This window comes from Tamandua tetradactyla, chromosome 9 (genome assembly GCF_023851605.1).
Source record: "Tamandua tetradactyla isolate mTamTet1 chromosome 9, mTamTet1.pri, whole genome shotgun sequence".
Classification (NCBI taxonomy): Eukaryota; Metazoa; Chordata; class Mammalia; order Pilosa; family Myrmecophagidae; genus Tamandua; species Tamandua tetradactyla.
Window position 1 is genome coordinate 27,684,441 of NC_135335.1, and position 16,055 is coordinate 27,700,495.

At 37.8% G+C, this 16,055-nt stretch overlaps 1 protein-coding gene across 4 annotated transcripts in view; it reads right to left on the bottom strand.

Moving 5' to 3' along the window:
- Nucleotides 1-9,422: 9,422 nt before the first annotated feature.
- Nucleotides 9,423-16,055, bottom strand: part of LOC143646870 (uncharacterized) — a 110,026-nt gene continuing 103,393 nt past the window's right edge. The window contains exons 4-9 of one of the 4 annotated variants that reach the window (XM_077116275.1): nucleotides 13,273-13,358; nucleotides 12,528-12,654; nucleotides 11,653-11,748; nucleotides 11,371-11,406; nucleotides 10,953-11,035; nucleotides 9,423-10,603 (exon numbers count right to left, since the gene is read on the bottom strand). In XM_077116275.1, coding sequence (XP_076972390.1) covers nucleotides 9,497-10,603; nucleotides 10,953-11,035; nucleotides 11,371-11,406; nucleotides 11,653-11,748; nucleotides 12,528-12,654; nucleotides 13,273-13,284 — 1,461 coding nt within the window. In that variant the 5' untranslated portion in view covers nucleotides 13,285-13,358 and the 3' untranslated portion in view covers nucleotides 9,423-9,496. Of the gene's footprint in view, nucleotides 10,607-10,952; nucleotides 11,036-11,370; nucleotides 11,407-11,652; nucleotides 11,749-12,527; nucleotides 12,655-13,272; nucleotides 13,359-16,055 lie in introns of all 4 variants that reach the window. The other 3 variants (XM_077116274.1, XM_077116277.1, XM_077116276.1) reach the window with 3 other exon arrangements.

Here is a 16,055-nt window from a genome sequence, read left to right on the forward strand (position 1 = left end):
TATAGCCTCTCCTGCTTTCTTTTGTTTACAGCTTGGATAGAACATCTTTTACCATCCTTTCACTTTCAATTGGCTCATGTCCTTGTGTCTAAAGTGCATCTCTTGTAAACAGCACATAAATGGATTATATTTTTTTCATCCATTCTGCCAATCTTTACCTTTTATTTGGTGATTTTAGTTAGTTAACACTCAAAGTTATTACAGTAAAAGCCATTCTTGAGTCAACAATCTTATCCATATTTTTTATATTTCAGATCTGTTTATTCTGTTCCCTCCTTTCTTATCCTTTAAATTACCCTTACTGATATTCTTCAATTATGTGCCCTCCTTCAGTCCTCCCTTTCCTGCCTTTTTTCTTTAGCTGATAGGACTCCCTTTAGTATTTCTTATAGGGTAGGTCTCTTAGTTTTTGTCTTTGAAGATTTTAATCTCTCCCTCAATTTTGAAGGATAACTTGGCCTGATGGAGAATTCTTGGCTGGAAGCCTTTCTCATTCAGAATCTTAAATATAGTATACCACAGTCTTCTTGCCTCCATGTTGCCTGTTGAGTATTCAAACTCAGTCTTAACTGGTTTCCCTTGTATGTACTAAATTGCTTTTCTTGTGCTGCATTCAGGACTTTCTGCTTCTTTTCAACATGTGACAGTTTGATCAGTATGTGTCTTGGAGAAGGCTGTTTTGGATTTATTCTACTTGGGGTTTATTGGGATTCTTTGATTTGTATATTCATGGCTCTTGGGATGTTTTCTCCAATTATGCATTCAACTAATCTTCCTAACCCTTTACTTTTCTCTTCTCCTTCTGGGATATTTATCATTCTTAAACATGTGTGTCTTTTGCTGTCCATCATTTCCCTGAGATCTAGTTCCATTTTTTCTATCTTTTTTTTTGCCATTTGTTCTTTTGTACACTCTAGTTCAATTGCTGTATCTTCTAGCTCATTTATTCTTCTTTCTGCTTCCTCAAATCTGTTATCTTGCATCTCTAATATATTTCTAATTTGATCTACACTATTTTTCATCTCTTTGAGATCTGCTTTAATATAATCTTTCAAATTCTTCTTTATGCTTTTCTAATATCTTATTGATATCCTTTATTCCTTTATAAATATCCTTGGGTATTTGTTCCATATTCTGTGACCTGTTCAGTGTTTTAAGTTCACCATTGAGCTGGCCCATTTCTGCCTGGATCTTCACATGCTTTGTGATTTTCTGTTGTGTTTGGGGCACATAATTATCTTAATAAGGTTATTTCGCAAGTTGGTTTCCTTCACTCATCTACAGTTTTATATTTATTTGGGTTTGTGTTGAAGTACCCCTTTGGCACTTGGTTTGTCAGTAATTCCCACCAAATCAAGCCCAGATCTCACTTAGGTGTGCGATTTACTTGAGGGTCTATTAAAGGTTAGGCAGGGGGCAGGCCATGTGGTGGCTTAGGAGGCAGAGACCTCGCCTGCCATGCCAGAGACCTGAGTTTGATTCCCATGGTCTGTGCAAGCAAAAAAAAATAAAAATAAAAAAATAAAAAGCTAGGCAGGGGTGCACAGGTAGTTCAGTGGCAGAATGCCCACACACCACATGGGAGAAACAGGCTCGATTCCAAGACCATTTCACTCTCCCCCCCCAAAAAAAAGTTAAATAAGAAATAAAAAAATAAAATCTAGGGAAATAGGGAGTTTGCCAGACTGCACTTATTGCTTCTTCCCAGCATTGGCATCTTGACCAACCTCCTTCTATCAGGCCCATGTCTCCCTGAACTGCTCATAGTGATAGTGTAAGCCCATCATTTTAATTTTGTTACCATGTCTTGTCCTAGTCATGCAACATGGCTTTATGAACTCCCCTGCTATACCAAATGTTTTAAACCCAGTAACCCTTTGCTCCAGTTATGTAAGATTTGACAGTTTTCTTACTACAGTTTAGTTGCCCAACAAAGCTGTTTATGAATCCATGGCAAGCTCTGGGACTGCAAGTTAGAGACAAGTGTCCCGGTTCAGTTTTTAATGCTACTACCATAAATTGGCACACATATATACATGCACCCAAGTATAGGCATAGGTGTTACACTGCTCCCTCTGTAACCAGGACTGGGGAAGGAGCACAGGCTGGCTCCACATTAAGCAAGGGAGAGGTTGGAGAAAGGTCCAACAAAGGAGTCAGGAGCTTTCCAACTCCTGTTTAAGATTTGTCCGTTTTATTGATTGGCACTTGTCATGTTACTACAACCCTTTTCTACTTTCCAGAGCCTTGAGAGATAGGGTTCTTCCAGTTTTTGCTTTTGCCTAAATCTCCTATGCAAGGGATGGATCCCTGGAGAATCTCACTCCAACATCTTGGTGACATCACTAGTTACCTTTTAAAGATTTTTGAAAAATGGGAAAATTTATTATATTTACCCACATATTTATCATTTCTGATGTTCTCCATTCCTTTGTATAGAACAAAATTTCAATCTGATATCCATTTCATCTGCCTGAAGGATTTCTTTTAATATCTCTTGTAGTATATACCTGCAGTTATCCATTTCAGTCTGAAATAGTGATTGCTCCCTCTGCTCCTTTTGAGAGGTTCTTTCCTCAGTTTCAAATAGTTTCCTCATTGTCTGGACTATTCAGTACTCAACTACAGATCCAAGAGAGGCCCTACTTCACATACTTAGAGCTCTCTCTCTGTGTACTGACCCCTCTGTCTCTGGTTCTGTCCTGAGAACTCTGGTTGGCTTGCCCTCCTCAAACTCCCAATTCCATCTAGGGAGACCATTGAGCATTGCACCCATCCTGCACTGCATCTGGAAAGCTTTCTCTGGGCTGTAAGCTAGGTGACAATTGTCCTCACCTCATTTTTTTCTTCTTATTCAGAGACCACTATGATACACATCCTGATATCCAATATCTGAAAACTATTCACATTATTTTGTCTAGATTAGTTGTTTCTAGCATAAGATTCATTCTGATCCCTTTACTTCATCATCCTCAGAAATGGAAACTAATAATTCATTTGATGTAATAAATAATGTATTATAAAATTAGATCTGGAATTTAGAATAGATAAAATATCCATAAATTATAACTCTTAAGTTCTATCCTATACTGATATTATTTCCAGCCATCTAAAGTACTCCCTAGGGTTTCTTCCCCCATCAATTGCCTCTTATTTTGCTAATTCATATTCTCCCTTTTAGAATCAAGATAGGTTGATTAATCAGTAAAGTGGGATAATAAAACCACCTTCTCAAAGATGTAAATATTGAAGAGATTACAAAACTCAGTACCTGATACATAGGAGGATATTCATAAATGAGAACTATTAGAAGGAAAATTATTCTCAGGTCATAGTTATAAAGGAGAAGGAAATATTTCTTTGTCTGGACTTTGTGGAGTCAGGCCACCTGGACAAACTCTCCAGGCTATGACATTAAAAGATAGTGCTACCCCCCAAATGGAAACCTGAATATGATACCATGGCCTTCTGATGTTTTCCTCTGGGCTCCAATATGCAATAGAATTGGGCCTGGATTCCAGAAGATGAACTCTAATTTTTGAAATGTTTCTTAGATTTCTTGTACTATATTACTATTTTTTATTACCAAATAGTACCATTTATTTTAGAACTCTATAATTTTTTATTACATTTATAAAACTATTTCAAATATATTTCAGCATCTTAGAATTGATGAATCTAAAATGTGTGAGGAAGCTACATTCACAGGAAGCTCAGGGAGACAGAGTTTGGAACTACATATCTCCAGCTACCCAGAGGTATATGTTGTATCTGTGCTGGCAGTGTGGCACTGAGCTTAACAGCTAGACCTCAGGAGCAATACTTGGCAAAATCCCAGCTCAGCCACTAGCTGAATAACCTTGGATCAAGTTATTTCCCTCCATTTGGGGGGAAGAATAATTAACTAAGATATTTTAAAAGTTAAATATTTTAATATGTGTAAAGTACTCAAAATTGTAAATAATACATCCAATTTGGTTAGTAAGGAAGATGGCAATTTCTCACAAATGGATACTATAATACCAATCTCTAGTCCTTAAAGCTACTGGGACATGGTCTATGCTTCTCAGTACTGCTAAGTATTGGATGACCAAGGAATGAAGCTTTTAACTCCATCTCCACTTCTTTTGCTGGTTTTCAGTTACCTGCATACTCCAGTGAATGTCAGGGATATTTATCTTATACTTTATAATGCAAATTCTGGGCATTTCCCATTCTCATGTTGAAAATGAATGGCTTGCTGACTCATCCATTCCCTATTTGCTCAGTGTATGTGAACATTCACGAGAGACTCTTTGGCTAAGTATGTGCATTTGTAGCACCTGCCCATGCTTACTGGTATATATGTTCCCAGCAGGAACAAAGTGGACTCCCTTACCTACAGCACACAGATAAGAGGTGTGCATGTAAAGTATCTCCTTATGGCTTCAGAGGGGACATGATGCCTACTACTGAAGCTGATCTTGCTTTGTTTCTTCTCTATGTGATTAAGCAGCCCTCTATCCACTGCCTGTGAAAGTCAGGTCTTTTGTTAGCAAACCCACCATCTATGCAGTATCTCTTAGATAGGACTCATAACCTGGAAGTGGTAATAACTGTGTTCCTAAAAGGTATGGTACAGCGAGCATGATCACCAACAAAGCATCCCATGGCATGGTGGAGGAGTAAGAGGCAGACCAGGCAACAAGAAGATTCATTGAAGGGCCATAGAAGGAATACAAAGACCAGAGAAAGACAAAAGAAGGCATGAGGCCCACCTTCAGGGCATTGACTTTGGGAACTAAAACAGAATAGATGATACAGAAACTGATGTGACTCCTCTAAGAGAATATCACTACTACCAATACTATCAGGAGGAAAGGGAGGTCCCACTAAGTTAGAAATTGAGGCAATAATAGGAGCCAATAAAGAGTATGGGGACTGGAAAGATTTAGACTACTGCACAGCTGCCCTTTGGGTCCTGAGAGGGATATATGGGTTACAAAGAGTTCCCAGTGCGCCTACTGGGACAGTGAGGAAGACAGTTCCAACTGTGAGCATGTGACAGTTTGGGAAGGTGAGTAACCTTGTCCACACCTCCATATTACTCCCTATCCAAGGCAGCCACACACAAAAAACACCTCCCATTCTCAATGCCAGATTTTAGCCTGTATTAAACCTAAGTGGAGACTAAGCATTTAACCACTGATGAGCTTTCTGCAACTCTAAGACCAAAACTGCCCCAAATCAAGTGGGTAGTCACTAATCCTAATAAAGCAGGAAAGGGTCAACAAAGCTTCATTAAATGGACATAGTACATCCAAAAGTAAGCTTCAGCAGGACCTCAGGGGGTTACCTGGCTTCACACTTAGCTGGATAGGGTTGAAGAGCTCACAGAAGATGTTCCTACCCTTCTTGGCTAAGTGGCTGTAGTCCAGCTGATGGTATGGCTTGGTTCACAGACCAAACTGCAAAACCCATAGCTAACAGGAGTCTTTTGGACGACTGTGGCCATCTGTTCCATGAAATGCCACCTTTGATTGTGACAGGATGAGGGTGCTGTGTCCAATGGGCTGAACTCCATGTGGTGGTGATGGCTGACCCTGCAGCATTTATAGATTCATCAGCTCTTTGCAAACTATCCATAATGCCCAGTGACTAGCAAATTGATGATTAAATAAATCATCAAAGCACCTCCACGTGGGCATAGGGGCTACTGCAACTTGTAAGGTGGGAAGATCAATTTGTTACAATCATTGTTGATACCTGGGCTGGTTTGAAGATTTATACACCCCCCAAAGGACATGTTCTTTTAATCATTCCTATGGGTGCAGACCTGCTTTGGGTGGGACCTTTTGGTTATCACATAGCTTATGAGAAGCTCAAAGAGGCAGCCACTAGAAACAGGAGCTGAAAGCAATGAGACCTATGAGAGAAGGACCAGCAGACAACAGCCATGTGACCTGCTATCTGACAGGTGTCTCATATGCCAGCAGGCTCTCTTTAAAATCCAGGTATCATCCTGATGGTGCCATAATTGAGACATTTTCATGGCCTACTGCAAAGTTTAAGTTAATAAATCTCTATTGTAAAATCAATCCATTTCTGGTACATTGCATTCTGGCAGCTTTAGAAAAAAAACTCCCATGCAAAAGACAATTTGAAGTGGAACACAAATGGAATTTCCATGCTGATCATGTCCCCAACAAGTTGCCATAATTGCCTCTGGATCCACCAAAGAGGACAGATACCCAACTTAGAAGCAACAGTGGGAAAAATCATAAGGACATACTCTAGAAGAGGCAGAGGCCAAAGGCAGAGCACAGTCATGTGACTCCTGATCAAGCCACATAGCATGGTGTGCTGGGCCATATCAGGTGGGGTTTAGGTCCTGCAGGAGTGTAGCAACTCAATCACATTAGACTGCTTATCCTTAGTCATGGGTCCCATGGTACCTCACCACTTTAGACATATACTCTAGATATTTGAAAGCAGTTCACAGGCAGCATGTGGATGCTGGGACCCCTGCTGCAACCCTGGAGAAACACATAGGTTATGTGATCTGCTATACAAGACTCCAATCAGACCAACCTATCTCATTTACAGCTCATGTGGCCTAGTAATGGGTACGCTTCCATTGAATGATACTGACCTTTTGTACTTCCTGGGACCACCAAGTATATGGGGCAATAGTGACTCAAGTAACAGCTACACAAAGGCCATAAGAACTTACTGTTATGCAGTTACCCTGTATAACTAAAGCTTCTGGAACATTAAAAACTGCATTTCAGTGGAAGGGAAACATAAAAACAAATCACACGGAATGAAGAGCCATGGGATTTTAGAGCACAAAGCTCTCAGATGCAGCACAGCACTATTCATACGAAAGACAACTTCTGGTAGGCTACTGGGGCTTGGTAGAAATGGAAAGGTTTACCCAGACCTCTCAAGTCCTCGAGGCTAGAAATCCCCATCGTATCCTGGGCTCTAGGTATTCAGAACTCTTATCCAGGCAGTGCCCATTGACAAGGTATCATCAAATGGAGGTGGTAGATTCAGGATGCTTGCCTAGATCCCCAAGAAGTGGCATGTTTGCATGAGGAGTTGGCAGAGGTGCCCATCAAATTTGAGTTTGTTGCAATACAAGAGGAAACTTTCCTCCATGCAGTGGAATCCAGAGGACCCTGACACATGATGTCCCACCAGATGTTTAATGCCGGTTCACTGAAGTGTCAGCCAAGTTGAAGCCATTCATCAGCAGCTGTTGTTTCCCCACCCTCAGGCAGATGTTATACTACCTCTGGCACTGGAAAAATGAATTAATAGGCTGAATTGTGAGTGGTCCTAATAATCCTGAAACAGTTGGTTCTAAACATCCCCATGCACGTTTACTGACTCACAGGGAAAGCCATGACCAATGGCTTAGCAGTATGGTCAGATTCATGGGCAGAACGTGATCAGAGAATCAGATAATCTCTAGTGTAGTGAAGGGACTTTTGTAAAGAATTTTTGGTGTCTAATGGCACCATTTATGCTACCCATGTTTGTGGATGTGGTAAGGGTCCTATTATGATGTGATATCTTTGCAGTGACATAGCCAATGAGGTATTCAAGAAACTGCTTTTCATAGCCAATGAAGCTTGAGATCCTGGTGAGAGGCTGAGGATAAACCATTCCTGGAAGCTGAGGATAATGGACTTAACCTCAATGACATCCATGAAATAGCTGAATTTCCCATGATAGTTTTCACTGCTGGGTTGATCCACCACCAAACTGGACATGCAAATTCTGACACATGAAATTTTGGGCCCAGGAACATGGACTATGCCTCTCAATAGATTTCTAACATACAGAAATTCAGTTTAACTTTTACTTTAAACCTTGAGATATTGTTATGTTAATGACCTATAATTTTCCATTGCAAATAATAGTTTCTATATACCCAAACATGCCTTCTGCAAACAAAATGTTTCATTCCTGACCCCACCCCCTGCAACCAAGTTTTCTTTCCACTCTTTGACTTACTACACTACATAAGCCTGTGAACACACCTATACATAATGGGAGTTATAAGAGAAGACAATCTTTTCTTGGTCTCTAGGGTAAAGCAATCAATCTTTCAATATTTCATAAAATATAAGGTGTTTTGATGAGAAAAGAAATACTGGTAGTGTCACCAATTTTAGTAGGAAAGAATTCAGCAATCTTTTAAAGTTAAGGAATAAGCTGAAAAGTCTTCATTTTTGCATGCTCTGGATATTTCCAAAATTAATGTCAGGGACTGGATTCCCACATCTGGACCATTATGATGGCATTGCCTATGGACCTTACAGATTCAGGAATTTATTACCTCTTTGAGTAAAAACAACTTATTTCACTGGGTTTGACTGATACTCCTAGTGGGCCCATTAGTAAGGAGAAATGGGAATTATCTGGACCTCTGCTTGACCCAGTGAATTACTGTGCACAGGACCCTCTGAACACACTGATAAAAGTTGTAGTTACCAAGAGAAAGCACTGTTCCAAGATCAAAACTAAGCAATTATCTGTTCCCATCCTTCAGGTATTTAATCTCTGGCCTAAAAAATGCCTACTACTGATGCAACAGAGGCAACAACAGGAGCATATTCATTTACCCTAAAAGACTCCAAAATCAAGACTTCACATTCTACCCCTACATAAATAATAATATTTCCACCAATGATTTCCATAACTCAGCCACCAAATATCTAATAAATTGCCCAACCCCCTCAAACACCGTCCCTCACAGAAACACAATAACTCACACCACAACCTCACAAATTTCTAGAAAAAAATGATTGGCTTTGATTTTACATTGAAAACATTCTCCAGTATGAAATTTCTGGATCTCCCCCAAGGGGTATCATCCACCTAATAAAAGACTTTCCTCTTATTTCATGGTTATTCCTATTTTGAATATGTTTTTAGAAAACCAAGGTTTGTATTTCACTCAATGGTGTGCGCAATAATTACATTTCACTCCTATGGAATCCACTTATTTTCCTTACAGGACAAAGTACAAATTCAGTTACTCCTACATTGATTTATTAGAATTCCTCATGTGCAATTTCTCAAGCTTGTTTACCAGAGTGGGAGATGAGGACACTACATTTCCATTAGACTTTTATTGAATTATCTCATGTATCAGCCCATCTCCTAAGGGCTTTGCTACATAGATGACTTTCACACAAATTCTCTCTGGTGTGAATTTCCTTCTATTTACAGAAATAGCATGGATGCCTAAAGGCACTACCATATTAATTACAATGTTACTTCAGTATGTGCGTTCTCTGCTTTATTTAAAGGTTAAAGCTATGGCTGAAGTTTCTTATATATTCAAAATATGTATAGTGTGAGTTCTCTCATTCCATCTAAGGTCAGAATATTGACTTAAAGTTTTCCCACATTGATGACACTGAGAGTTTCTTTAAAGTTTTAATAATTTCATGTGGTCTAAGAACAGAAAAATTAACATTTTCCTATATAGATTATATTATCATGGCTTCTGTCCACTGTGTGTTCTCTCATGTCGCCTGAGGGCATAACTTTTAGTGAACGCTTTCCCACATAGATGACATTCATGGGGTTTCTCTCCAGCATGAGTTCTTTCATGTCGTCTAAGTTCCCGACAATGACGGAAGGTTTTCCCACAGGTATGGCATTCATAGGGTTTCTCACCAGTGTGTCTTTTCTCATGTTGTCTAAGATGAGAATGTCGACTAAAGGCTCTCCCACATACATGACATTCATGGGTTTTCTCTCCAGTGTGAGTTCTCTCATGTGATTGAAGATGCGCAGACTGACTGAAGGCTTTGCCACATAAATTACATTCATAGGGCTTTTCTCCAGTATGAGTTCTCTTGTGTCGTCTGAGAGCAGTACAGTGAATGAAAGCTTTCCCACATGTATGGCATGCATACGGTTTCTCTCCAGTGTGACCTCTTTCATGTTGTCTTAGGGCAGAACAACGAATGAAGGCTTTCCCACAGGTATGGCACTCATAGGGTTTCTCTCCAGTGTGTGCTCTTTCGTGTTCTCTAAGATAAGCATACTGACTGAAGGTTTTCCCACAGGTAAGGCATTCATAGGGTTTCTCTCCAGTGTGGGTTCTCTCATGTCGTCCAAGATGAGCATATTGACTGAAAGTTTTTCCACACAGATGGCATTTATGGGGTTTCTCTCCAGTATGAGTTCTCTCATGCCGTGTAAGGGCAGAACAGGAAATGAAGACTTTCTCACAGGTATGGCATTCATAGTGTTTCTCCCCAGTGTGAGTGCTCTTGTGTCTTCTAAGATCAAAAAATTTAATGAAACTTTCCCCACATAGAAGGCATTCATATGGTTTATTCATATTGTATTGTCTGTGGCCAGAGCTTTTAATCAAGGCTTTGGCACTTTGATGGCATTCATATGATTTACTTCTAGTGTGAATCCGATTATGTTGATTAAGAGATGACTGGTCACTGAGGGCTTTTGTAGGTGGTTTGCTTAAATATGGTTTCTTTCTTATGGGAATTAATGTGTGTAGATTCACTGTGGATCTGAGAGTGGAATCTTCTTGCAAATAATTACATTTAAAGGAATTCTTTTGAGGGTGAGATATCTGCTGTGGGGAAATAAATGAGAGGCTGTAAAACATTTGCCCATATATGTTTATTTCTTCACTTCCCTACTTCAGAATTCTTGATTAATCCCTCAGTGATAGTCTCAAATTAAAATCTTTTCCAAGTTAGCTTCATATACACTTTATTCAATCATGTTTTTATAAAAATTCAGCTTAGAGATTTGTTTTCAGTTTACTTTTTCTTTAAATTCAAATTGTCACAAATTTTTGCTGGGTTAGCATTTGGCCCCAACGTTAATTTACAGCTACATGGTTGTAATGAATTCCTAATTTACTCAATCCCCAGGTATCTAAATGGAAAACTAGGATTCACACCAATGATGCTTACCAATGACATAATGTTAGAAGTGTCTTTCCTGCAGGTAAGTTGCATGAATATCAGTTCTTGCTTTTTACAGGCACTTTTCCTGCCTATAATTATTGAGGAAAAACACAATAAATTGTTAGAGTAGCACTACAGGAATGAAAACATTAGACAGTCCCAAATATCCCTGTTATGTTCAAACATGGACACTCAGCTAGGAAGGAATATCAAATTAAGAAATATTCCACATAGAAGAAAACATTATATGACATTAAAAATCAGAGATTTTCAGGACTGAAATATAAGAAAAGTAAAAAGAAGTTGGGATGAGGGGAACTTTTCCAGAAGTAAGACCAGAACAAAGCTCATTATGTGAATGTTTAATTCCAAAAGTACGTGAATATAGGGTGGTGCGATGGTGGCTCAGTGGTAGAATTCTCACCTGGCATGCCGGCGACCCAGGTTCGATTCCTGGTGCCTGCCCATGCAAAAAAAAAAAAAAAAAAAAGTACATGAATATACCATTCCCAAAGTCAAAGACGTGAACAGAGCCTGATAAGTGTATAGAATTGTGAACACATATGAAGAAAATTTCCCTAATATCCTTGCCTGCATTTCATAAACCACAACGTACTTATGGAAACCTGAAACTGGTATTTCCAAGGACCTACCTACTAACTGTTGAAGCCCTTCCACTACTAATACACAGGTTCTGAGAACTCACCTGGACTCTGTTTTTGGAGAAATCCCATTCCTTCTTGCCACACTTCCTCTCCTTGTACCAACTGGGAAAGCACATCTGATTTGAAGACCTGACATCCTGTTTGTAGGAAAAAAGAAATCTGGATTTTGAGTTGCGCTAGTAGTGTATTATTATCAAATCCATGGTAGGCTATCAAAGAAAAAGGTAAGCACTGAAGCTCAGCAAGGCAAAAGTACTTTGAACACAGAACAGACAATATTTCACCAGCAAAAGGGTAACTCTTGACCCCATTCACATTACAGTGCGGACCTCTGATTGTTGCTGCCCATGCACAAGTTAACAGAGACTGCAGAATCCTCCATATTCTAAAGGGGGAAAATTCTGTTTCCACAGTTATTATTTAAGAATAATCCAATAAGAATAAACTCTATGAAAAGAATCTAAATTGTACATGGAAAACATTATGTGGGGGTTTTACTATTGTGTTCTGAAGCTTCAGCATAGCCCTTAGAGCAGAATAATTATTTAAAACTGTTTAGTCACTAATTTTTCCATTTTAAAATTATTCACTGACTAACCAGCACTGCTCTGAGAGAGATTCAAAAAGGACATAAGTTGTGGTCAAGAATATAAAATTATATAAAATTATATACTTACATCTAGCTTCTGAAGTAGATGTAAGTACAAAGTTGAAAACATTTTATTTGATTGGTTATATGTGATATAAAATAATTTAAATATATTTACAATAGAAAATACAAAAACATAAATTATATAAAATGGTTAGGTGACCTAAGTACTTGAAACAGAAGACAACATGACAGATGATAGATACAAGGGTAGATAGTAGATAGATTAGACAGATACATACTAATGATAAATTTTCAGAGACTTACCCACTGAGACCAAATGATTAATATTCTCCAGCATTACTTCTCTGAACAACTTTCTCTGGGATGTGTTTAGCAATGCCCACTCATCCTGGGTGAAGTCTATAGCTATGTCTTTGAAGGTTATTAACTCCTAAAATATCACAGAAATTTGGGTTCACACAAGGCTAGACTTACAAAGTTCTTATGCTCAAAATGACAGCACTGATGAAGCAGAGACTGTTTATAAAGCTGAAAATCTGTTTGGAGTTCAAGTTAGATCACTCTCAATGCTGAACTGTCATCTGCCTTTCAGATATACTCACAGCTACATAGACATTATGAATACATATACTCTACTCTAAAGGAATATCACATGACGTGGTGTAATACACACCTGGAAATTTCCCAACAGAATTCTAATCATGACTTTCTGATGCTGATTTTAATACTCGCTCTAGAGCACCCAAAACTAAAATACTCTATAACAAATTTTAATTATATCTACAGACTCATCATAAGGCAAGAAATATCCACGATATATCACTTTTAAAAAATGACTATGGTTTTATATATATATATATATATATATATATATATATATAATCTCACTTTCCTCTCATTTCCAAAACTCTTTAACATTATGTTACGCATTTTCACAGATCCAACGTACTAATGAGTGATGCACTTCCTATCTAAATTCAATTCACTGGTCTATTGTTAATTAAAATGAGAGGCGACTTTGAAGCAATATCTAGAATTCCATACTTACCTGTGGTTTCATTGTCAATAGCTCAGCTGTCAACTGTCTTTCTCTGGATTTTCACTCAATATCAGACAAGCAGTAGGTGAATAAAGCTGAGAAAGCAAATAGAAGGCTTCAGACTTAAGTCTTGACCAGATTTTCCAGATTCACATATCATGAATACCAAACACTTCACCTGGGAGTAAATCTAGTCCAATCAACAGGAATATGAAGTGTGCTCCAAAAGAAACAGGTCTCTCCCAGGGTCAAGACATAGGAGACCTGGCTAATCTAGCAAATAATGAAGAAAAGATGAATTTTATAGACCATGGGAATCACTGAAACGTATGTATTATTTTTCCCACGGTATTCAGAGACTTTTAATTTCCTCCCTAATTCCAAAACACAGGCATTCCTGACCCATGACTCACAGGTAATTAGATTTCAACCATCAGAGAATGCAGTCTGGAATTTCTGTTATAATTATGTTTGGATGATGCACTAGAATTGATTCCTCAACATTCATCACTGTCCTCTGGAGGGTGCCTCCCTGCTCTAACCTGCACTTACCCTTATGGGTATACTTATCCAAAATCATCTTGGTTTTTTAACATATGATGTTTAACATAACTCCCTCAACATTGAAAAAACACTGAGAATCAACATTCATCTCATTTCACGATTATATTTGTATTATGGGAAGCACCAATCCCTGCAAATTGATGAAGACTTTGAATAGCTCAACTCCATATTAAGTTTCTTGGTTGATAGTGAAATCCATTGGGCTGAGATGTACAACTCAATAACTATATAAAAGTGGATGGATGCAGAGTTAAAGGGAACATGGTTTGTGTATAATATTCAAGTTAATTTAGTATCACATGGGATTGTTATAGATTTATGATATTAAATTTAAGCCCCAAGGTAACCACAAAGAAAATAGGAGAATATGCAAGCTCATAAAAAGCGAAAGAGTATATGTTGCCAGGGGTGGAAAGGACAGGAAGATGGGAAAGTTTTAATAATGGAAGGAAGTGAGGGTGCCACAATATTATAAAAATATGATTCATCCCATCAAATGTTATGCTTGGGAATGGCTGACATAGGAAAGTTTATGGGGTATATATGTTCCTGCAATTAAAAGAAAAAAGGAGTAAACAAATAGATGATGGTAATGAAATGCAATGCGCTCTTGGATGTGATTTAACAAGGGAGAATAAAAAGCTAAAAAGAAAAATATTAGGCAATAAAAAATGGAGTAAGCCTGTAAGCTTTATTATCAATTTGACAACTACACTTAAGGTTACATAAGCAAATATCCTATTTCTTAGGAAATGTACATGGCAGCATTAAGTGTTTCCACATCTTCAATATTTTTAGAAGAGTCTGAGGAGAACTGAAGTTGTCTTCTTGGAATGTTTGATAGAATTCCCCTGTGACGCCATCTGATCCTATGCTCTTCTGTGTGGAAGATTGATTACTGATCCAATTTCTTAAATACTAATTGGTTTGTTGAGGTCTTTTATTTATTACTGGTTCAATACAGGTAGTTTGTTTGAAAAAATTTGTTCATTTCATCTAGACTATCTTACTGTCATACAGTTCTTCATAGAATTCCTATTACAGTACATTTTTATTTCACTGGGAACAGAACTAAAGTCCCTTTTATATTGATGACACTGTATTCTATTTGTCAGTCTAGCTCAAGTTTTTTCCATCGTACTGATCTTCACAAAGAACTAAGTTTTGGTTTGTTAGTTTTGTTCAAACTTCACTTATCTCTCCTATGTTCATTATTATTTTCTTCATTATGTTTCCTTTATGTTTAGTTTGCATTTATTTTTCTAGTTATTCCAATTTTGACGTTAGGTCTCTGACTTGAAGTCTTTTTTCCATTTTATTAAAAGCATCTAGACATAGTTTACCTTTCAGAACTGCCTTTGCTGCATACCCTAAGTTCTGGTACATTCTATTTTTTTATTATTTTATTTATTTATTTTTTAATTTATTAATTAAAAAAATTAACAACAAAGAAAAACATTAACATATCATTCCATTCTACATAATCAGTAATTCTTAATATCATCACAGTTGCATATTCACCATTCTTAGAACATTTGCATTGATTTAGAAAAAGAAATAAGACAACAGAAAAAGAAATAAAACAATAACAGAAAAAAAGATTATACATACCATAACCCTTACCCCTCACTTTTATTTATCACTAGCATTTCAAACATTTGTTCCCCTATTATTTATTTTTATTCCATATGTTCTACTCATCTGTTGATATGGTAGATAAAAGGAGCATCACACACAAGGTTTTCACAATCACAGATTCACATTGTGAAAGCTATATCATTGTTCAATCATCATCAAGAAACATGGCTACTGGAACACAGCTCTACATTTTTAAGGGGAATCTTAATATGTTTTGTGGAGCTCTGTATGAAGAGAGTAACAGGCAGAAATCTTACAGTTCATACCTAACACAGAGAGCAGAGAGACAAACCCAAGACAGAGGTGTTTGTAGATGCTAAGCTAAGACATAAAACCCAGAGTCTATCCTGGAGAAGCTAGGAGAGGAGCCACAGATTCTTAGGGTGAAAGCCACTGAAAACAGGAACTTAAGTGAGCCATCTGAAACTAGATGCTGGGAGAGAAGGACAGCACATGACACGATGTTCCTTCAAATGTGACAGAGAAAACCCAGATACTATAGGTCTTTTCTCAGAGTCAAGGTATCTCTTTCTGGATACCTTAATTTGGACATTTTCATGGCCTTAAGACAGTAAATTTGTAACAATAAA